The sequence below is a fragment of the Manis javanica genome, chromosome 11 (assembly GCF_040802235.1).
Source record: "Manis javanica isolate MJ-LG chromosome 11, MJ_LKY, whole genome shotgun sequence".
In the NCBI taxonomy this organism is placed as follows: Eukaryota; Metazoa; Chordata; class Mammalia; order Pholidota; family Manidae; genus Manis; species Manis javanica.
Window position 1 is genome coordinate 113,301,809 of NC_133166.1, and position 23,716 is coordinate 113,325,524.

The 23,716-nt window shown below is 54.0% G+C and overlaps 1 protein-coding gene across 1 annotated transcript; it reads right to left on the reverse strand.

The window, feature by feature from the left end:
* Positions 1-7,901: 7,901 nt before the first annotated feature.
* On the reverse strand, positions 7,902-22,487 carry LOC140844702 (anthrax toxin receptor-like). The gene is made up of 15 exons (XM_073217740.1): positions 22,303-22,487; positions 20,946-21,014; positions 20,163-20,234; positions 18,923-19,004; positions 18,779-18,812; positions 17,707-17,786; positions 17,556-17,624; positions 17,107-17,187; positions 16,959-17,019; positions 16,319-16,411; positions 15,143-15,212; positions 14,489-14,579; positions 12,741-12,965; positions 10,720-10,806; positions 7,902-9,241 (listed from the first exon to the last, which is right to left on the reverse strand). Exons 1-15 carry the CDS (start codon positions 22,485-22,487, stop codon positions 9,023-9,025), a joined length of 1,518 nt encoding a protein of 505 aa, XP_073073841.1. The 3' UTR covers positions 7,902-9,022.
* Between the last annotated feature and the right edge of the window lie 1,229 nt (positions 22,488-23,716).

The window sequence follows — 23,716 nt, forward strand, 5'->3', positions numbered from 1 at the left end:
AGGCCCTGACCTTCCTTGCCACCGAGATGCCCACCAAAAGCCCCAGGGCAGGGAACCAGGTAGGGTGGCCAATTCTAGCCTAACTGAGGTGTCTTGCCAGTGGTTTCAGCCCCAGGCATGTTCACTGTGGATTCAATGTGACCAAAGAAAATGACAGTAAAACGTTCTTGGGGTGAAAGGGTTATACCCAACTTTATTTCCATGGTGGCAGGTCAAATTTCACTAAAATCCCGTTCACTCAGAGTGAGTCTGTAGACAGCAAGCCAGTCTCTGCCTCTGGGCCTCTCTGCCTGCACAGTCGTCCCGCACAGCCATCCTCTGGGCCTCTGTCCTTGGCGCTGCCACCACTCCAGACTCTGATCTGCCCTCCTGCAGCCTTGCAGCTGTACCACTGTATCGCACAGACCACTGGGCAGAGCTCTTTATATAGAGTCAATAGCAATGTATTGCCCACACATGCGTAGTGAGCTAGCCGACCAGAGCCAGGTGAGAATCCTGGCCAAAGGAACTTTCATTTTATCCACACTCCACCCCTCCAGGATTCTCTCCTCTCAATCTATGTGCCCTCAATCCTCTGCAATGGTCCCTGTGAGAGAAAGCTGGAGCATTGTAACCAAATTCCATAACAACAGAGGCTATGCCAATATACAAATAACAAAAATTACAACAAATTATAATAACCCTCAAACCTGAGGAGACCCATTGCCACCAAGTAGTCATCCTAGCTGTATTCAAACCAGTTCTACTCAAAGGAGTTACACAAAAGGACCGTGGGTGGGCCTTACAATACCCACCTTCTCCAGCCTCTCCAGTAAAAAGTCTTGCAGACACACAGGCCGATCTTGTTGCTTTATCTCTGCCCTCTGCTTCATCCTCAGCAGCCGGAACCACTGCTCCGGTCTCAATTGCCACAGTTCTACTCATTCAATTTCTTTCCGTCTGCTCCTGCCTTTTCAAACCAACTCACATCTGGGTCCTCGTGGCCTTCATGGGGCCCTTTAAATTCCTCCTTCGAGAATCAGACCTTATTTCCTTTCGTGCTTGAGCCTGAGGATAGAAGCAGAGCCTGGAGCGCCCCACAGCCAGAGGAGGGGGATGCCCCCCTCCTGGAGGAGCCTGCGGTTGCCAAGTCCTGTGGGATTAATATATAAATCAAGTCTAGAAATCAAATGTACAATCACATATGACTTGATTATTTTTCCTGTAATTCCTGATGCATGATCAAGAACAGATCAAGACCAGAACAGTTCCTGTGACGTGATTGCCCTTGCTATTGTTTCAATACCATGTAAGACATCGCACTCCAGGAGACCGGAGACTGCCGAGAATTAAGTTTAGAGTTAGTTAATGGCTGTGTATTAAGCCCCCCCGACAGAATTCTATTGTTGTTAACATGTATTTGCTCAATAAATACGAAGGGTGCCCTCTCAGCACCACTCTTGTGCTGTTACACCCCAAGTCCCCTGGCTGGTCCTTTCCGATCTTCGACATCTCATTGCGTCTCCTCCCTTACCTGCGGGTCAGAAGCAGGGAGGGACCGACAGAGTTCTTCTGGCTCTCCACCAGCTTTCAACCAGGTGGGGTCGCAACCGAGGAGGGGCTGATGCCTCCACCACCAGCAGGGCCTGCACCCCCACCTGTTCGTCAAACCTCTGCTCCTCCATTTCTGGGGCTGACGGCTCTACAGCTCTTACCCCACGGCCCCTGGCGGCCTTCCTGCTGCTGCTCCTTCTCCTGCTGCTTCCTCTTGGGCCACAGCACGTCACAGTGATGTCTTCTCCGTCAGCTTTCTCCTGCAGTGGACCCCCGTCCTCCACCCTTCACAGTACCACACGTCCACAGGGGACACTCAAATGTCTCCCGGACATTAGATAAGAAATTGAATTACCTCCTTCTTTAGTAGAATGTTGAATCTACAAATGGTTCTTGATTATGTTAAACGGGAGCTAAGCGAATATTATTCTTCCCTTAGAGTCCAGATTTCAAGCCTATTGCATTGCTAGAAAATCCTTCTGAATTTCAATAGATTCATAATAAACTCATAATTAGCCCTTTTCTTCTCTTTATATTCCTGCTGAAACAATCCTAACCTCCTCACAAGCAGCTTGATGCCACAACCAAAAAAGGGGGAAGTCACTTCGTTTCTGAGGGCAGAGATCAAAGGACATCAGTAGTTTCTCCATACATTACCTGTTCCAGCTCCCAGCTTCCACCCGACTTACCTACTCCAAAGTCTAGTGAATTTTTATCTCATTCTTTGAACGTGTACATGCACATGTGAGTCAGTGTGTGTGTGTGTCTGGGCATGCAGGTATCAGTGTTTATGTATATATGTGATAGTGTTGAGAAAAATCAACTCCTGAATTATTCTTCCAAAGCTGTTTTTTTTTTTTTTCATGCCTCGAGTCTTTGGCTTTTAACATCCCAAAGAAAAAAATTTGACTCATTTATAATTGGTGTTCTACAGTCATTCATTTCTAGAGATAATAAACCCAGAACCCCCTTTTTTTGTGACTGGCATAGGGACAGGGGTTACCAGAATATAGGATCGTAAGTTCATGTTTTTAAAATCTTGTATCTGCAGGATCTAAGGCAATGGCAATAGGGATGAAAGAGAGGACAGTGGAGGTGTGGCCCAACCAAACTGCCCCTGAGCCGTCCAGCCTGCTGTCTACCTCGATGTCTTCCTTGAGTCATCACCCTGGTTCCCCAACCTCCAAATGCAGGAAAATGAAGCCATGATATTTTTGAGTCGCAACTCTATGCTCAACAATATGTTTTGTACTTTCCTGTATGTGTCCTCATTTTATCCTCAGAGCAATCCTCCGAGGCAGGTAGCAGCATTCTCATTTTTTAATGATGAAGGAGCACAGACCGAAAGAGGTTGGATACCTCATCCAAAGCTCCACAGCTAAAACACGAAAGAGGTGGAGTCCAAACCCTGCCCCCTGGGCCTGCTGACCTCACCATCCATTCCCTACGTATAGGTAAGGGCGCCTCATGAGGGCACGCACTGACACCACACGGGGCGGAGCGGAGACACTAGAGGCGGTGGCAGCAGCAGCAACATGTTTGGGACTCGGAAATGTGAAAAGTAAATTGTGACTAGCCGATTGGGGAAAGCAGAGAAGCAATCAGATTTACATCACAGAAGCTGCAAAAGGAATTAGTGACACTAGTCACCTATGGAGGTGAGTATGGGGCTAAAAACAGAAGGTTTGGTTGAAAGTATACTTAACCCGATACCTCTCCTCTGAGAGCAAGTGTGTGACTTCCCTGCCTGAACCAGCACAGGTCTGAGAATTTATACCATGAAAAGCACCAATTATAGAGTCTCTGGTCAGGGGGACCCCAGAAGTCAAGGGTGTCATCCTGAAATAGGAAGATTAAGTGAAAGTTTAGTCTCCCACTGAATGTCAAGACTCCCAGCCGGTCCTCCCCTGGAACCCTGGTTAATCTTCTGGTAATCCTTGAACCAGAGAGCTCAGAACTCAGGCAGCCAGGCTGGAACCCTCCAGACAAGAGATTGTCCAGAAAAATATGGACAAAAGGAAAAAACAAAAGAATACAGATGGGAGTTCCCAAGTAACAGCCCAGCCAGGTCGCCACAGCAGACATCACTGCCCGCCCCCCGCTAACGGCCTGGGCAGCCCCGCTTCAGTGAACTGCTGCTGACGTCTAACTGCCAGTATCTGGCTCTCTTTTGCCTGATAGTCTCTCCAAAGCCAGGGAAGGCTGCTCTGTGGGGTTCATAGCAGGCCAGAAGTGCTGGGGAATTACTACCCTCCTCCCTGGGAGCAGCTGTCAGCCGCTGACTGTGAGGATGTCACGTGCACACACACAGTTTCCTTGCCCTCGCACACATGAACTCTGATGTGTGTGTTTTGCACCATTTCCCCAAAATCTCTATGCGGAGCTAAGCCTTAGACATGCTCAGTCCCTCAGTCACAGTCAGCATGGTGACCGCCTTCTCCCCCCTGATCCCTTCCCTGCTCCCCTCCGCGTGTCTCCACTGAGTGACTCCATGTGCACACATGTCTCAGGGTCTCTTGGGGAACCCGAACTAAGAGGAAAAACAGGTTTTATGCCAAGATCAAGAGCTAGAATGTCATCCGCTGGAGGAAAGAACACAGTGAAGCAATGACTTCAAATTTCTGAGGGAATATTTTTCCAATATAGGACTCTGTAACCAACTAAGCAATGACTTACGTGTGAGAACGGCATACATACATTTTCAGACATGCAAGACCTCGAAGCTTTGCTTCCCATACCCCTTTTCTCAGGAAACTTTTAGAAGAGGTTTCCTGCTCCACCAGGACAAGGAAATAAAGATGACTTGGTACGTATGAAACAGGAGATCCAACACAGGAGAGGAGGGAGCGGTCTCCCAGGAAGGCCGTGAGGGGCGTGCCGAAGCCCACAGCTGTTCAGCAGGGCTGGAGGGGAGCCGGTCCCACTGGAGCAGGTGAGGACTGAGAGAAGGGATGTCATTCAGAGTACGTGGCAGGCTACTGAGTGTGTGTGAGCAAACTGGGGAATATTTGGGGGTTATAGAGTAATGAACGGTAAGCACATGCAAACAGTACACAAAAGGACATTTATTAGATCAAGGGGAACGGAGAGGTTATGCAGCGAGTCACGCCTGTGCAGTCGTAACAGCTGTATTGGACGGATGGGATGAGACAAGAGCCGATGAGGTTGGGGGAGGGGGTTTCTACAACAAGCCCCAGAGAACTGTTTGGACCTTTACACCGTGTGCATGAATAGCTTTGATAACAATAAATAAAACTATGAAATTAGTAACAAAACAAACAGCTCAAGTAAAATAAAGACCGGGACCTCTAAACAGGAATGGAGGTGAAACTAGGGATCAGCGACCTGTTGTTTTTTGTGAAAGTCTCAAAAAATAATGGGATTTTTTTGTTTTTGCTTCTTCCTTAACATTTTTGATTGACGTAGAACATACATACCCAAAGTGCACATATCATAAATATACTACTTGATTTTTTTCACAGTGTGAGCACAACTTTGCAACTACCACTCAGATCAGGGGACAGTTACAGTATATTCTTATCAGACAGCCCCATGGACCCCCATCCAATCACTGTCCCCAAGGGTGGGACCCTCCTGACTCTGACATCATAGATTAACATCCACTATTTTGTATTTTATACAAATAAGAGCCACACAGTCTGTCATCCTTCGTGTCTGACTTCCTCCATTCAGTGTCATGTCAGTGAGACTCACCCATGGTGTGTGTGCGGTTGCAGAGTCATGGTCCACCCGGTTTCATTCCGTGATACCCCGTAGTGAGAATACGCCACGATTCACCTGTTCTCCTGTTAATGGCGTCCGTACGGTTTCCGGTCTGGAGCAAGTGCGGTGCTTCTACTGGTGCAGCTATAAACATTTTGTATGTATTTCTGTGGGATATATATACCTCAGAATGGAATTGCTTGGCCATGGGATTCATGTATGCTCAGTTTGGACATTGCCAGACAATCTTCCAAAGTGATTCACCAATTTGCATTCCCACCAACGGTGTAAAAGAGTTCCAGTTGCTCCACATCCTGGCCAACTCTTGCTGCTGGTGATGTTTTTCATATCAGTCATTCTGGGGACATGTGGTGGTATTGCATTGTGGTTTTAGTAAACATCTCTCCGATGACTAATGAAACTGAGTACTTTTTCATCGATGTATTGGCCACTTGAATGTCATCCTTCATGAAGTGTCTCTCCAAGTTTTTTGCTCATTTTTTGTTGTGTTTTCTGTCTTCTGTTGATTAGTAGAAATTCTTCATTATTTCCTTATTGGTCTTTTGTTGCCTATATGTATTGGGAATATTTTCTCTCATTCTGTGGGTTAACTGTTTTATTTTTGAACTTACAAAATACAAAAATAAAAGCAAGACCCAAATATGCTCTCAATAAATACAAATATAAAGCCATATTTAAGTTAAAAAGAAAAGGATGCAAATGCGAAAAGATTTACTATGCAAACACTCATCAAAGGAAAGCAGAGGGACTCCATTCACATCAGCAAACTAGACTTCACAATAAGGAGTGTTACCCGGGATGAGAGGGCACAGCAACAAAGGAATCAATTCTTGAATAAGACATGACGGCCCCAAGTGTTCATGCTGAACACAGCCTCAAAATACATATAACACAACTTACAGAACTAAAAGCCAAAAGAGATACATCCACGATTACAGTCAGATACTTTCATACTCCTGTCTCAGGAATGGGTAACGCAAGTAGACAGGAAATCAGCAAAGACAGAAACACCTGAACACACTATCAGTGCATTTCACCTGACTTCTAGAGAACATCTCACTCAACAATGGAAGAGCAGCTTTCTGTTCGAAAGTATACGGGAGTTCATCAAGATAGATCATATTCTGGGTTATAACACAGCCCTTAACAAATTTAAAATAATTGAAAGCATGGAAGGCATGTTCCCTGACCACAGCTGAATTAAATTGGAAATCAATAACAGAATGATACCTGAAAAAACTCACAAATATTTGCAAATTAAACAACACACTTCTAAGTAACCCATGGATCAAAGAGGAAGTCACAATGGAAATTGGAAAATGTTTTGAATTGAACTAAAATGAAATCACAACATTCCACAATTTACGGGATGCAGCCAAAGTGGTGCTTGAACAGAAACTTAAACATTAAACCAGAAATAAGAGAAGGTTCAAATCAGAAAGCTAATCTTCTGCCTTAAGAAACCAGAAAAAGAAAAGCTAATTAAATCCAAAATGAGTAAGGAAGGGAATAAAAAAAGAGCAGGAATCAATTAAATTGAGAAGAACAATAAAGAAAAATCAAGCCAAATTGCATTCTTTGAAAAGATCATTAAAATCAATAAGCCTCTAGACAAACACATCAAGGAAAACTATTTTAAAAATCTGTAGGGGCAGAAATCAGATCACTATTGACCAGTAATTTCACACTGGGGAGGGAGTTCACTGCAAAGGAGCAGAGGAGTATTGAGGGAAATGGAATGTTCTCTGACTTGATCGTGGCGATGTATCCTATTGTATACACTTGTCAAAAACAGAAAACTGTGCACCTCAAAAAAATGCAGTTCACTGTGTGTAAATTATATCTCAATGAATCTGATGTTGACGAAAATACCAGAGTGCATCTCAGCAATTTATGAAGAATTTCACGACACCTTTGTTTTAGATGCGTGTGTAATGCAGGGTAAAATGTGTTTTTCTGAATCCCGTATACTGTGGTTAAAAAAGAAAGAAAGCCATTGTCCTAGAATATGCCAAGGTCTTTCCTGCCTTGAGACTTCCAACTAGCTGCTCCCTGGAATGCTGGGGTTGTTCATTCTCCCACTTCAAGTCACCTTAGGGAGGCCTTTCCACGCCACTCTTTCTAGTAACTGATTGTTACTAGAAACACTATCTCTCTAACTCCCTGAGGGTAAAATTGTAGCATTTCCAGAGTATCTCGCCGGCTTTAGTGCATTTGCATAACCTCAGGAGTGGAGAGAAGTGCATCTCCATGTCAACGGGTAATTGCCTGGGCAACCAAGGACGTGTCTGAACCTGAGAGTTTAAGGGGAGGCGCTGGCCTGCTTGCTTCTGCCAGAGCTGCGGGGAGAGCCGGCCCTGGACTGCAGTTTGTGAGGTATTGTTCCCCAGGATTTCCTCTCCCGGGACTTACACTCCCTCTCAAACTGTTCATTGCCTTCATATCACTTTCTACAATCTGTCATTTTGCTACTTCTGAAGCAAGACATTCTCTGTGGCCTTGCGGATTATACTCAGGTAACAGCTTCAGCCTGACCCCCACTGGCCCCTCGCGATCCGCCCGCGGGAACTACTTCTTCCACTGCCCCTGAACAATACGCAGAACCACAGAGCCTGTCCGCTCAATCTCTGGTATAGAAAGTCCTCCGAAGTTTATTTTAAATGAAGTTTCTTCTATGTGGTGCATATGCACAATGGAATATTATTCAGCCATAAGAAACAAACAGATCCTACCATTTGCAACAACATGGATGGAGCTGGAGGGTATTGTGCTCAGTGAAATAAGCCAGCTGGATAAAGACAAGTGCCAAATGATTTCCCTCATTTGCGGAGTGTAACAGCAAAGCAAAACTGAAGGAACAAAACAGCAGCAGATTCACAGACTCCAAGGGACTAGCGGTCACCAAAGGGGAGGGGTGGGGGAGTGCGGGTGGGTTCGGAGGGAGAAGGGGATTGAGGGGTATTATGATTGACACACATGGTGTGGGGGGGATCACAGGGAAGACAGTGTAGCACAGAGAAGCAAATAGTGACTCTGTGGCATCTTACTCCACTGATGGACAGTGACTGCAGTGGGGTATGGGGGGGCTCGATAATATGGGTGAATGTAGTAACCACAGTTTTTCATGTGAAACCGTTATAAGAGTGTCTATCAATAATACCTTAATAAAAATAAAAAATAAAATACATAAAAGGGACTTACATCAAGCCCCACAGCAACCTGGGATGATAACTAAGGGTCTGATACTCCTCAAGTGGCAGGTAACAAATCCTACCATTTGCAGCAACATGGATGGAGCTGGAGGGTATTATGCTCAGTGAAATAAGCCAGGTGGAGAAAGACAAGTATCAAATGATTTCACTCATCTTTGGAGTCTAAGAACAAAGCAAAAACTGAAGGAACCAAACAGCAGCAGGTTCACAGAACCCATGAATGGACTAACAGTTACCAAAGGGAAAGGGTCTGTGGGGGATGGGTGGGAAGGGAGGGATAAGGGGAGAAATGGGCATTATGATTAGCACACTAATGTGGGGGGGCACGGGGAGGGCAGCACATCACAGAGAAGACAAGCAGTGGTTCCAGAGCATCTTACTATGCTGATGGACAGTGACTGTAATGGGGTATGTGGGGGGGACTCGATAATGGGGACAATCTAGTAACCACAGTGTTGCTCATGTAAGTGTATATTAATCACACCAAAATATTAAAAAAACAATACGGGGATTTGGGTGCCGTAGAAATCGCGTTATGGGCTGAGACTTTCACAGCTGCTTTCCAGAGCCTCCAGGTTGCAGCAGGTATGAATGGCATCATTCCGCTGGTAGCGAATGGGTTGCGCACGTTGGCACCATGAGCAGATTTTGCTGAAGTGGGAGCAATGGACGCTGGGTGGATGGTAGATCCACGTGCCGCAGGACAACGACTCACAATGGGGCATCATTAGGGGGACGGCAGAATCACACCTCTGGGGAGAAGAGGAGAGAGAGAAAATGTCACTGACAAGCCACTGGAATTGGGGGCTGAAGGCTGTGGTTTCCCTCACTCCTGGGGTGGCCAGGTTCCTTGTCTTCTCAAGCCCACCCTTGTTCTAATGGCCCGAGTTCCACGGATACACACCCAGGTCTGCCTAGCGGCACCGTGTAACATGCTAACATCAGGCTTCCGAGAACCTGTCTGTCCCACATGCAGCCTCAGAGCGCAGTCTGCCCATATCCTGTCCTGGGCGCCTCTGTCTCTGGCCGGAAGTCCACACTCACCTTCCTGTGTGCCTACTGCCTGGCCGGGCCCTTGGCCTCCCTGCTCAGGCCTCCTCGAGCGTCTCCTCTCCCCTGGGCACCTGGCTCTGCCCTATCCTACTCCAGGCCTCACACAACCACCCTCCCCGAGAAGCAGCTCCTGGCAGCTGCCACCTTCAGCTGTGCTTCCCCTCTGCCCGGGCCTCCAGCCCCGCGGCCCAGCTGGCTTGCTAGACTCCTCACCACCACGCCCCGCCCTTGTCAGCAGCCTGGCCTGCGTGCACGCAAAGCCTGTGACCCTGCCCTGCATGGGGCAGGCACTGTGGCAGAATGAACCCCAGCAAGGGGCTTCTATCTCTGGCAGGTGTGTTTTGGGCTCCCCGGGGCCCCACACTGCCTGCAGGGAGAGCAGGACGGCTCTCAGCTGCCCCTTGACACTTAGGAGGACTTAATGGATCTGTCAAAACTAATGTAGAATCAGGGAGACAGTGGCAGAGCCTGACAGACACCGCAGGGCTCTTTCTTTCTCAACACCTGCAACCGGGAGCCCATCCACCCCTGTCATCTCCGGGCCTTGCAGGACGGGGTTCTCCTCACTGCGTGGGGCCCAGGTTCTGGGGTGGGGGGTACTTCAGGCCCCTCCTCCAGGCGCCCGTCTCCCTTCCTCAGTGGGTTCCCGGGACCCTGCAGTCCTCACTCTGCTGAGGGGACGTCTGCAGGAGCAGCAGGTGACACTCTGCTTTTTGGGGAGTGTTCATGGCAGGAAGAACTTGGCACGGAACTTCCATGGTTTTTCCTGACCTGGGCGAGCTGTGCCATCCCGTGTGTTCTCACCAATCCACCCAAGGGCCGAGGAAGCCCGAGCTTGGCTGGAGCGGACGACAAGCTCTGCCAGCACCGCGGACGGGGGCACCTGTCGGGCAGCCACCCACATCCAGAAGCCTGGGCCTGTGATAAGGGGAGACCCGGGGACGGGGACCAGCTGGGGGTGGGGAATATGGGCCCTCACGCCTTTTCTCTGTCCCAGGCCTCTAGGGCCCAGATGATGTCCTTACTGTGATGCCGGGTGATCAAAGCCCAGCACCCATAACCTCACCACCACAGAAGCCAGGCCTTCTGGGCCCGTGTCTGTGGGGCAGGAGTCGCCTGTCCCTGGCCGCCCTCGGCCCAGCCTGGGGCATCAGCACCTGTCTAGGGCCCTTCTCACCTCTGGTACCTTCATCTTCTCTTTATCAGGATTCCTACAGCACGATACAATGACCGAGGGGCACTTCTGGGCCAGTGCGGCTGGGCTCTAGAAGGAGAAAACAGTGTCTGCTTCTTGGCGGGCAGCTCCTGGGGTAGGGACACTGTGGCTGTTGCCCTGCACCTGTCACTTCCTGGCCACTCCGCCAGTGTTTGCTGGGAGAACTCAAGGACCAAGGGGCAGCACCGTGTCCCTTAGGAGAGAGCCGCCCTAGTGCAAACCCGGCAAACTCTTAGTTTGCAAATAAGGCTGCTCCCCAAAAGGGCAAGAAATTCTATCACCTCGCCTTCGTTCCCGGGGCAGCCCTCCTTAGAGAAGCCTGGCCCTGGGACTCTGGGACTCAGAGGAGGGGACCAGGTCTGAAACCGAGCCCCTTTACCATAACCCACCTGCGTCCTATGGAAGACCCTCCTACACACAGGCGTTTGAACAAAAGCCCCTTGTCTCAGAGGGAATCACAGCAGTTGCTGAAACAGGCCCCTGAGTTGCTCATTCAGTGACAGAGGCCCTCGGTCAGGCTCTGAAGGGAGCACGAGAAGGGTGTCCTCTGTGTGACACTGGGAGCCCCACATCTTATAGGGGGCCCACCATGGCCCTGTCACCCTCTTCTGCCAGCTCTCCCTGCCCAGGTCATGAGGGCTGGGGGTGGGGGAGACTGCCCTAGGCTGCGGGGGGGCTCACTGTGAAGGCCAGTGTGCCCGCAGGCTCTGACACCATCACAACCAAAGCAAACACGACCTACCTTGTGTGGTGCTGGTGGTGGCTTCTGGGAAATAGAAAGATGGAGTGATAAACACAGGTTGGAAGGCTCTGGCTCAGCCTTGTACACAGGAGGGGGCCTGCTCTGCAGCAGAGGGACAGAGCAGGACCTTGGGTGTCCACCTGAGGGCTCGCTGTGTGTGGGTCTGTGGCCGGCTGGCTCCACCTGCCTGCGCTGAGCCCACCCTTCCCCGTGGGTCCCCGGGGAGACATTCAGCCTAGGATGCCTGGTGCTGCTGCAGGCGTCTAACGGGGGGTTTTCATCAGCACCCTATACGTCTTATGAAGACAAGAGATCCTCCCCTTCCCTTCCTGCTCCTCCCCCCTTCCTCCGCACACCCTGAACCGCCCCTGTGCCCGGCCCTCAGGGAAGTCCACCCGGCACCCTGGCTTCCTGTCCTCAGGCCCCCAGTGTGCAGACCTCAGGCCTTCCGGCGTCTTGCTGGGGCTGCGCCCACACACCCCCGGGGTCCTTCCTCCCACAGTGCTCCCGGGCATGCCCTTGGGAGCCCAGCTAGCCGGGCCTCTGCGCCTGCCCTACCCGGGGCCCGCCTCTGCCCTCTGCTGTTGCCCTGGTTAGACAGCACAATGGCCACATGCCATGAAGGTGACATTTTCCCCCAGTACCCCAGGGACCAAGGCCCATCGAGACACCAGTCCTGGAGCTGCCATGGCAGGAATGGGGGCACTTCACTTCTGTCCCCTGCCCAGCCTGGCGCCCAGCCCTGACGACTGGGCCCTGAGTAGTGACTGGGAAGGAAGGACAGGGCTCCAGAGATGGGCAGAGGCCATGTGTGTTTTTAAAGGCACAGCTGCCCCAGAGGAGAGCAATCGGGGGACACCTGGCCTTCCCTTTGGGGCCATCGCTGCCCAGGCAGGGTGTGTGCTTTCCTCCAATCCACAGCAGAGGCCCCTCCCTGGCCTTTGTCCCTGTGGGTCCTTCAGAAGCCTGAGTCGGGCCTGGGGTCACTTCTCCTCAGGGGTAGGGCCGCTCACAGGTCCCCTCTCTGGGCCAAGCCTGAGGCACAAAGCCCCTCAGAGGCCAGGCTGTGTGCCCAGGAATGGGAGGGTGGCTCTGAGCCCCCATGTGCGCAGGTGATGACCTCAGAACTGACGGGAACCTTCCCACAGGTGGAATCCCGGGGCAGCCAGGAGTCCCCATACTTTGGGGGACGGCTGGGGAGTGCCTGGGCCACAGGGCTGTGTAGTCAGGGGTCACTCACACTTTTACTGCGCCATCGCCAGATACAGCAGCAGCACAGCACCAGGAAAAAGGGCAGCGTCAGGAGGGGCACAGCCCAGTAGAGAGAGTGTAAACTGAGGAACACCCCTCTGGGAGGCCCTCCATCTGGCTGAGTATCCTCTTTGTCTTCCGGCCCACCATCTGGAAGGGCTCTTTGTTGGGCAGGCGGTGGTGTGGCACCCAGTAAGGCAGGTGGGGTCCCCTCCTGAGGAAAGCACACGTGTTAAGTCCTCGTGCACCTGGGCAGCTTCCTGTGGTGCCCATCACTTGGCATCCCACCCCACACCTCCAAATCCACCTTTCCCCCTTACACTCAGATTACCCCACTCTGAGAGGCCACAGCAGGACTAGGAGCCAGGGGCTGGGCCCTGAGGGCCCTGAAGCACCCTGGGCCACAGACCCTGCTCAGAGGCTCTGACCCAGAACCCTGCCAGGGTGTCCGGCATCCTCCGTGCTGGGCCACAGGCAGTGCCCACTGCATGCCCGGGCTGACAGCACAGGGGCCTGGGGAGGTGCCCACCAGTGAAGGCACACATGGGGTGCAGGGGGGCTCCTGGGGCCGGGATGAAGGGGGTCTGCAGCATCAGGGCAGCACCCTGGGTCTATCTCCCCATAGCCTGGCCCTCCCTGGCCCCTACCCAGAGCTGCTCAGCCCCTCTGAGCTGCACTTCCACATCCGGAGGAGCGAGTGAGGGGACACCTGTGAGGTTTAGGGTTCAAACCCCATCCTGGTACAGGGCAGGCCCGTAAGGAATGGGGGCTCCTGTCCTGTTCTTCTTCATAGTCACGGAGAAGCCCACTGTATCTGTGCAGTCAGGGGCTGCAAGGCCTGAACCGGTCACCCAAGTGCGATGCTTCAGGTTAGGGGGAGAGGGACAGGGCGACGTGGACTCGTGCCCAGGAGGCAGGGCCGAGGAGAGGGGAGGCCAGGCCAGGGCGGGGGGGAAGCCACTGTGCTGGGAGTAGACACCGGTTGGCTCCTGAGTTCTTCTCCCAATGTGCCTGTTGAAGGGCGCTTGTCACCAGGTGGGACCCCAATGGGCAAGTGGGTCAGTTCCGTCTGCTGCCGGGAGCAGACATCCAGGGATAAGTATAAACAGACATGCCCAGGAGTGTCAGTGCTGTCGGAAGCCAGGCGTGGGAGCAGGGGCTGTACCCGCAGCGGGGCCCGAGCACCAGTGCAGTGGAATTCACCTCCACTATGCAGGGCCGGAGGGGGTCCCAGCCTCCAGGGCTCCTGGGTCTGAGACCCCAGTTTTGAGGGCCTGGACTCTAGCTCCCTGCACACAGCCTCCAGCCTCCACCCCCCACCTAAGCCAGACCCAGAGGGAGCTCTGAACTCCCCACCAGGAGACCCAGGCCAGGGAGGCGGCAAGGTGGGAGTCAAGGGGCCGCTCTCAGCACTGTCCCGGAGTCTGCTTGGAGCTCCAAGTGCAGGGTGCCATGTGCCTTCAGGGACCCTGGGCTTGCAACAGGGCAGAGGAGCTGCACGGCCGCAGACACCTTCACAGGGGTACCCCGAGGGCACTTCTGAAGCCTGAGCGGGGGCACCGCTCCCCAGGGAAAGGTTCAGGGGCTGCCGTGGCTGTGAGGTGCTGCCCAGGTGCCCAGCTGCCCAAGCGACTTGCTGGGCCTGCCCTGGACACTGTTCCTGCCTTTGGCTTCCCAGTGTGTCTCCCTGTCCGGGGATGCACAGAGTACAGTCCCAGGGGGCGGCAGTAGTCTCACCCTGGACGTCGCACAGGTCGTCCTGCTGATCTCTAAATCCTTCTTGATGAAGGTGAGGCCATTATCCAGGCTGATATCGATGAGGACGGCCCTAGAGCACAGAAAGGGCAGACGGTGACCCGCAGCCCAGACGGCACCGTGCGTGCGCTTGGCTCAACCTGCACCCGACCGTGGTCCTCGTTGTAACAGCTCTGATCAGCGGGTATTCAGGACCCTGAGTAGGGGGCAGCATGGGGCAGGAGGGCCCACCCCAGGACAGATGAGGCCCCCTGTGCAATGAAGGCTGAGCAGGCTGTGAGGAGCCCTGCAGGGCCCAGATGCCCTCGTGGCCACGGGCCAAGTGGCCAGGCGGGCTGTTTGGTGTCACCTCCCAAACTCTTTTCCATGACAGAGCATGCTGGCTTGGCCCTGAAAGGTGCCTGGGCCACAGGTACCGTCCCTGGGGCCCGGCACCTCCTGCATCCTGCCCTCCTTGAGAGAGCCTGGGTGACAGGGGATCACAGCCCCTCAGGGGACCACCCGCACAGGTGGGTGCAGAGGAAGCCCTGAGCCCTCCCAGAACTGGTGTGAGCAGCTCCTCCAGAGGACGCATCACGCACGCTGGTCCCGCCATAGTGCCCATAACTGACCACATTCCCTGAGCTTTACGCTTACCGGCCCCGATTATTCATCTTCAGTCCTGGGCAGGTAACGGAGGTGTCTTCCACCGATAAAGCCTTCATTCCTGGAAGAAAGTGACACGCAAATAATGTCAATGGACATGTCCCCACATCCCCGACGCCCCTCCTGTGGCCCTTGGCAAGCAGAGCTCGCCCCTTGGCGGATGTCGGCTTCCGTTCTCTGCCTGCCTGGGAGCACCTGCCTCACACCAAGTGCCGTGCTGCTGACCCGACTGTCATTTCAGCTGCGACCTTCTGAACATTCTTACCCTTCGTTGGAGCTCAGAATGAAAACTCAATGCTAAGTATGGTCAGGGGAAAGGATTGGTGTCTGGGTGGGGAAAGGCTAGGATTAAATGGGCAAAAATACCCAAAGCGGTGCAAACTGACTTTCCCGTTGGATGTGCCCAGTCCGGAGAGGAGGAGGATGGGACGGCAGCCCAGCACGCAGAGGGGCCTGGACAGGCATGAGTGACTGGAAAGGAGTTTTCAAACCAGTATTACATGCATGGGATGAACTCCCATTTATTAGTGTCCTCTCTAATTTCTCTTAAGAGTGTCCTTCACTTTCTTGGTTAGGTTCATTTCTAGGTAGTTTATTCTTTTTGATGCATTTGTGAATGGAATTGTTTTCCTGATTTCTCTTTCTGCTAGTTCATCATTAGGGTATAGGAATGCAACAGATTTCTGTGTACTAATTCTGTATCCTGAGAATTGGCTGAATTCAGATATTAGTTCCAGTAGTTTTGGAATGGAGCCTTTAGGGTTTTTTATGGCATCATCTTTCAATCTCAAGTGAACACACCATCCTGGCAGACCTGGCAGAGACTCAGAGCCCTGGGGCTGCGTCGACTTCCCTCCCATAGACTCATGGACTCGAGTCCTTGCCTCCCAAGGGAAGGGAGAGCCCAGGAAAGGGAGGGCGTGCATCTCTTAGGGCGCACCCCACCCCACACCCCGCCAGGGCTACAGGACAGGCTGCTCCCGGGGGTATGATGGTGCTGGGGATCGATTCAGTCCTGGGCACGAGCGGCAGGTGCCCAAGCACCCAGCCAGTGACCCCTTCCACTGTCCATGCTGCTGGTTTTTGGGGTGTGCACAGTGAATGGCCAGCATGGGCCCTGGTTTGCTGGGGGACAGCTGTCACCGGGGGACAGGAGGGGCTGCTTACGGATGATTTCCTTCCCAGTGCGAAACTGACAGACAACGTCATCGTTGCGGACGCCCTGAAAACCTTTTCCAATAACCTTGACGGTCTTTTTCCCTGCAAGAGTAATATCCAGACATCTGTGTGGGGAAGCGTGGCGGTGTTTTCCTCAGATCACAGCTATGGCAGGCCGCCCCCACAACAGAATTCCCATGAACCCTTGGGGCGTGCAGCTGTAGCTGAACCCACATCTGGGCAACCCCCTGGCCAAATCTTCTCCTTTCGGTCATTGACGGCGTACTCCCGGGAGCCTGGGCTGGGTGCAGCCTTAGGTGCCTCTCCCCACTTCCCATGACCCATGAAGTCCATCCATTAAAGGCCCCCAGCCTAGTTCCCTCCATAGGTGCAAACCCAGCCAGGGGTTTCTGCTCTGAAATCCCGACGTGCCCCCTAATGGGCGCAGGCAGGGACCAGGCAACCCTGAGATTATACACATTCATACCACATGTGCCACACACGCACACACACACACACATGCACACGGTGCGCTCATACACACCACACAGACTGGAACCACATACAACACTCCCACCACACACATGGCACATTCACAAAACACACACACACACACTCCTGCGTTTACAACAGCGACCCCAGTTATCACCTCTAGTGCAGAGAGAGGAGAAGTCCACAGACGTAATCTCTACACAAGACCTGGCTATGAGCTGCAGTAGAGAGAGAGAGGAGTGGCAGGGTCACGGGTGTGGACGGCGGGGGCACGGCGTGCAGCCCCCTCCATCCCCCTCACTCACGGGGTCAATGATGTCTTCCAGTCCGCTGTATCCGGTGTCCACTGCAAGCACATGACCCACTGTGCCAGCAATTTCCAGGAGCTGAAAGGGAGAGGAGACAGCCTGGGCCCACAGCCAGGGGTGATGACCCAGAGGTCCCCATCCCAGGACACAGACACGGAGGGCTACACCCTGGCACCTCCAGCAGCCCACCCTCAGGGGAGGGAAAACCCTTCCACCCTCACCTCTGCTGTGCAGGTCTTACACAACACTTGCTACTCATTCTGAACGGCCACCTTGCACATCTTTCAACTCCCTGGGCCCAGCCTAAGCGGACAGCCCCCCCTCCTACTCCCCAGGGACCTCCTGGGGGGTGGAGGCCCATCGTCTGGGCGACCCTGAGAGCGCCGTCTTTGAAGCTTTCCCCTGCGAGGCTCCCAAGGGACCCCTCTTTCGCTGCTCAGAATTACCTGGTATTTCTGGGAATCTTGCACACCCACGAAATACAGAGTTGCCCCCAACTGCCTGGATTTTTCAGCCTGAGAAAGAGGAAGTGTTGGGTATAATAAATTTGGTCCAAATATGTGGACCCAAAGGCTGGTAACAATGGGCTTAACTCACTTCAACTTTTGTCTCCGCAAAGGATTCTGGTAGGAGTGGTCCACCTGTCAGCGCGATGATGAGGCTGGGGACCCTCTCTCCTGCGGGAGAGGCAGGGCGTGACTGGGTCAATGAGAGCAACGGCCACCGGCTTCCAGGACCCGAGCACTGCTCCCCATGCCTCACCCTCCTGGGGAGAGGCCACCCCGACCTGAGCACCTGCCACCACATGCCTGGAAGGCTTTGCAGCTTATCATGCAACAAGGAGGGCCTCCAGCCCAGGACCCACTTTGCAGATGAGGAGACTGAGCCCAGCTTAGGGTTCCTCCTACAGAACTGTCACTTCTCCCAGATGGCACAACCTTAGCCCTGAAAGGCAACGCCAGCAATTTCACAGGACAAGCACCAGCCTTCCAGAGGAGCAAAAGCAGGAGGGGGCACCCCTACTGTGCACGACTCCCGCCCGGCCACGCAGGCCCGTTCCAGCTCTGGGCCTCACCCACAGCTCTCCCGCGGGCACCTGCACACCCAGGCTCAGGGCTCGAGTAAGAGGCAGGTGAGCAGTAGACCCCCTCCCAGGCTCAGTGCCTCTCCCGGGGCCACACAGCTTCCCTAGACCCTACAGCCAAGGTGAGGATGCTTCTGGGACAGGCACAGTCGCTCACACTGCGGGAGACCCAGAGCAGGAGCCTCAGCCCAAGGGCGGGAGCTGGAGGGAGAAGGAGTCAGGGCGGAGCGCCTGCTCAGCAGGGGGAAGCGCGGGCTCCCTCCTCACCCTGAGGCCCCGCCGCTCCAGGACCCTCTGGGTCTCCCCCTTTCTCCTTCATGCAGCCCGGCTCCAGGGCCAGCGCCCCCCACTTCCTAGGAACCATGGCGTCGTCCGCGGGACCCCTGGCTGTGCTGCGGAACATCACGGGGTGGCTTTCAGCCCCACCCCTCAGAGCGGGAGGCTGCCGCTCAGAGAGGGCAAGCAGCTGGTCCCGGCGTCAGCGCCAGGACGCGGCCTGGGCAGGGCCGCCCCGGCCTCAGGAAGGCCCAGGCCTGGCTCTTTCCCGGGACTCCACCGCCAGGAAGGAGGAAGCAGCTCCCTTACCTGCAGCACGTGTTCTTTCCATCTGCTCATTCGCCTGCAGCAAAAGGAAGGAAGATGTTGGGGGGGGACAGTGAGACGACCCAGTGATGACCCTCTGCCAACCTCATAAAGCAGAGGCACATCCCAGAAATCCAGATTCCGTACCCTTTTCAATCCGTGCTGCATATTTATGGCTCCTGAAGGTATGACATTCAACAGATCGACAAGACCAGTGTTTATTTTATTTCTGAAAAGAAAAAAATCAGAGCAGGTGGGAGATGGAATGAGGGGTTGCCTCTTACAAGCGGCCCCAGGCTGTCCTTGTCCGTCTGCACGAGCAGCCCTTCCGGGACGGGTGAGGGCCACGTCAAGCAGCCCTGGCCCGGCCCTCTGCCCCGTGCCTTTGGCATTGGCTGGCCTGGTTCCCACCGTCCCAGTCCCGTATCCGGTGAGTGGGGTGGGGAGGGCATGCGTCTGTCTAGCCCCATAGGTGTGGCCTGGGCTCTCTGCGCTCAGCTCTGTCTAAGCCGTGCAGAACTGGGGACCTCACCCCGGGATACACCCTGACTGCCCCCGGTGAGTATGGGGAGATGCCAAGTGTGATTCCATCACAGTGTGACTGGCAGCACGCCCGCCCCCCGGGGGCCCTGGTGAGGGCGCACTCTTCTCCCACCCTTAAGGCTAGGTTGGGAAGGTCACCGTGGCCCCTCCTGTCCACGGGCCCTGGGCCCCTCCAGTGCAGGGTCCTCGGGCCTTCTGCTGCTCCTCCCACTCCCAACCATTTTCCTCCATGAGAATCTGAACCTCCCTGCTACTCAGAAGCTCCATCCCCTCCCGCCTCCCGCCTAGACCCTCCTGGGATGCAGGCCCACGGGGCCTTCCTCCAGCACCCTGCCCCAGCCTGGTGTTCAGGACCCACTCCTGGGCTCCCCTCACCAGACTCGGGGGGAACACGCTCCCCTCCACTGCAGCACCCACACTTGGGTGATACCATCCCTTCGTCCCTGGTTCTGACTGTCCCCTCTTCCCCAGTGGCCCGGGGCAGAAAGTGACACACAACCGCAGGTGCCAGGCTGTGTCCCTAGAGGCCCCCACATCTGCTCCACCTGATCTGGGAATCTTCGCAGTCGGCCTGCTCTAGGGAAAGGGTTGAGCATGGAGGGCTGGACTCGGAGGGGAGGAGTCTGCCTACCAGCACAGGGTCCGGCCAGGGCCAGTGCACAGGCTGCAGTGGGGCCCGGGGGGCCAGGGCTGTAGGTGGGGGTGGGCAGAGAGGGGAGGGCCCAGGACACCGTGCCTGCACACCCGTGTGCTCCTCGGTGCGGCTCAGGGACCCCCTCTGCTCCCTGGCCCTCCCTGTGGCCTGATCGCTGGGTCTGCTCTAGGGGATCAATGAAACACTTACCTGTCCGAGGTCAGCTGCATATTGACGTGGCCTTGCGTCGAGTATGTAATGAATGACATGCGCTGTTCAGGGCTTGGGAGGAAACATGGACTTGTGAGCAACTATACACACAGGGTGAAAGTGATGCTGGTGTGCAACAGGCAGGGGGCGCCCCCCAAGTTCCCTGCTCTCCGTTCTGTCTCTTAGTGTGGAGCCCATTTCCTGGACTCCACAAGTTCTCATCACTTTAGTGAAGGATCATGAGGCCCGGCAGGCGCGCAGCCCTCCTGTCAGAGTGCGGCAGAGCGCCCTGCGGACCCAAAGCCCGGAAGTCTGTTTCCCTCTCTGCCTCTCTCTCTCTCTCACTCACACACACGCGCACAGGGCTGCTGCGTGCACAGGAGACAGGCAGCTACCTGCTCTTCACGAGGGCCTCCCTCGCTGGCCGCCCCTCTCCCCTCCTGACAGATTCTTGGTCCTTTCCCTTCTCCTCCTCCCTGGACGATCTTCCCCACCTCCCTCCCCCTCGCCTCAAAGAAATTATGCTCCCTCCTCAGCCATTCATATTTCCTAATCTGTGAGGGCCTCCAGGGAAGATGTGCCCCTGAAAACAAGGACAGACCCCCAGGAAGGAGCCAAGCAGGGCTGCAGAGATTTTAGGAAACAAGTGTGATCTGTCCTTCTCTCCTGTTCGGAACAGTGACCTGAGCTTTGCGACCTGAGGCAGGCCCGGGTCCACTGCATCTAAACAGCAAAGTACTCAGAGAGGAAATCGCCCTGCAACACAGAGCTGAAAAGCCGTACTTTTTAAATCTGTTCACCAAATCCCGCACAAAGCTCTGTGTGAACATCCAGTTGTGTACACCTTGTGATCTGAAAAAGAAGAAGACGTGAGTCAGAGACGGAGGTGCATGTATCATGTGAGCACGGTTGCTGCCTTCCCTGCCTTCCACTGGCCCTTAGCAGGCTCCTCCGTGTGTGTGTGTGTGTGTGCGTGCGTGTGTGTGTGTGTGTGCGTGTGTGTGTGTGTGTGCGCGTGCGTGTGTGTGTGTGTGTGCGTGCGTGTGTGTGTGTGTGTGCGTGCGTGCGTGTGTGTGTGTGCGTGTGTGTGCGTGTATGTGTGTGTGTGTGTGTTGTGTGCATTTGTAATGTGTTCTATCTTAAATTTATGTTCAAGCATTTCCTTGATAAATTTAAAAATGAAATTACAGACAAACTAGTGGCATGAAGTGTGAAAAAGACAGACTGGGAAGCTCTAAGCCTTAGTTTCCACAAAGAAACACTGACCAAACAGAGGTTTAAACTGGAAACAGTATACTTCCACGGAAAACAACAAAGGTAGGCAGAAACCGAGGGAAAAAGAAAGAATGGACATACAAGACAAGCAGAAGCAAACAATAAGATGATACAGCCAGGCCTTACACACCAAGCATCACTCTAAATGTGTGTGGCACCGGGTGGCTGAGTACATAATAAAACCCAAATATTTGCTGCTTACAAAAGACTCATTCAGCTCTAAAGATATATGTCGGTTAAAAGTGAAGTGATAGAAGAAGAAATTCCATGCAAGTGGAAATCAGAAGAAATCAGCCATAGTTATATCAGATAAAATAGTCTTCAAGCCAAAAATGGTAACAAGAGCCAGTGAAACAGGATTCTGGGTAAATGGTGGAGTAGAGAGAGCCTGAAGTCACCTTCTCCACCAGATCTACACTTACACACAGAGTCTTTCACCCTGAAGAAGAGTGGAGACTGAAGTGACCACCACCTTTTATACAGAGAGGGACAGAAAGATCACGCACACATGGAACCCCAAAGCAGCAGGAGACACAGAGACGCAGGAACCCCAGGAACCCCAATCCCAGCACAGCAATTTCCCCGCCCGCTGATTAAGGGGCATGCAGGCCACAGATCTGGGCCATGTGGTTGGAGGGACTGAGTCCTCTAGAAACCACATGGTGGCCTTCAATCCTTTTCAAGAGGAAAGTCCCAGGGAACAAATGCCTGGGGCATTCTTTCTGCCCCAGGGAGTCCGCAGAGAGTCTGTTCCTTGAATGTGACCGGACAGTCCCTGCTTCCCTCTCTCAGAGCCTGGGGCCCCCTACTGACCCCAGGGACAGCACTGTTCTATGGCAGCGACTAGAGCAGGTGGGCCACTCACGAGTCTAGGACGAAGTACACGTCGTAAGTGCTCCAGCAGGATTCCCCATCTGCTGGGCTCTCCTGGAGCCTGGAGCTGGGGTCGTGACCTTGGTCCTGGGTGGGGTGGCGGAGGGTGCTCCTGGTGGTCGGGAGCGGAGATGGCGGCAGCAGCAGCAGGAAGACCACCAGCACGGGGCCCCGCATCCTGGGGCCGCTGTTCTTGCCTCCGCCCAGTCCCTGGGGGCCCAGGCGGGCCCCGTAAACTGCAGGCCACCTCAGGCCAACACCTCCTCTGCTTCCTCGCGGGCTCAGGGTCCTCGGCACTCCCGACCTCAGCGCTACTCACGCTCTGATCAGTATACCTTGCACCTGCCAGCAGCCACCTGATACCTGCCCTGTGGGTCCAAGTAGCAAGTGGTGGGCTGTGGGGTGATGGCCCCGCTACTTATGCACCTTCACCCCGCCCTGCTGACGTAGGTCCATTATGATGGACAATAGGTTGCCCTGGTGACCTTGTGAACTGCAGCTCTGCCCGGTGCTCTCCCTGTGGGCATCCTCAGGCAGGAGTTTGAAGGGGCAGTAAGATGAGGCCTCCATTTGTCCCTTATCCCAAACCCTCCCAGGGAGTCTACAATTTCAAGGAAACCCGGCCCTTTGGTAAACTGACAGAGGGCAGCTGAGGGGGCCTCCACACAGACATCACTGAGTGTGGGGAGGTGGAGAGAAGATTGCTCTAAGTTTATTTGTGGGGACACTGAAGTCACCCAAGGGATAGAAGGATCTAGAAGAAGGCTGTGAAAGCAGGCCAGTGTCCTTTGTGAATGCGGGACATTCCAGTTATCTGCTCTGTGTATTGAACCATCGCAGACCTAGGGACATAAAGCAGAAAAATTTCATAGGCGCACAGGTTCTGTGGATTAGAAATTCAGAGATGTCTGAGCGGGCACGGGTTGACTTTCCTCCATGGAAAACCCACTTGCTCTTTCATGTAAATTCTGGAATCATATCATACATTCTCCACTCTCCTAAACCTCTCTTAGTATTTTAGCAAAACAAAGTTACATATGTAGATACATTTGGAGGGATTTGAATCTGCTGTCTGGACCACTCTCACCAGTGAACATCAGGCACCCGCCCTGCTTCCCTCCTTAGGGGCAAAACCAGCCACGGGTTTCTGATCTGAAATGCCCAGGTGCCCCCTACTGGGTGCAGGCAGGGGCGCACAGAGGGGGACGCAGCTCTGAGGGCCACCCTGCCCCAATCCCAGCGTGGGCTGCAGTGAAGGCTACTCCCTGGTGCCCGGTGGTGCTGGGGACGGATTAGTTCCTGGGTGTCACTGGCAGGTGTCCAGGCTGGGCTCACTGTGGGGAGGCAGCCCGATGCGGGACGGTTGTCACTGGAGGAAAGGAGGGCCTACTTACCGGGAATTTCTC

Excerpts from the sequence above, each read along its gene's own strand:
- LOC140844702 (XM_073217740.1), bottom strand. The coding sequence starts at position 22,487 with ATGCGGGGCCCCGTGCTGGTGGTCTTCCTGCTGCTGCTGCCGCCATCT. Across the intron at positions 17,625-17,706 it reads TTGCGGAGACAAAAGTTGAA|GCTGAAAAATCCAGGCAGTT; the intron begins GTGAGTTAAGCC and ends CCTCTTTCTCAG. Across the intron at positions 9,242-10,719 it reads AGAAGATGAAGGTACCAGAG|AGGTGTGATTCTGCCGTCCC; the intron begins GTGAGAAGGGCC and ends TCTTCTCCCCAG.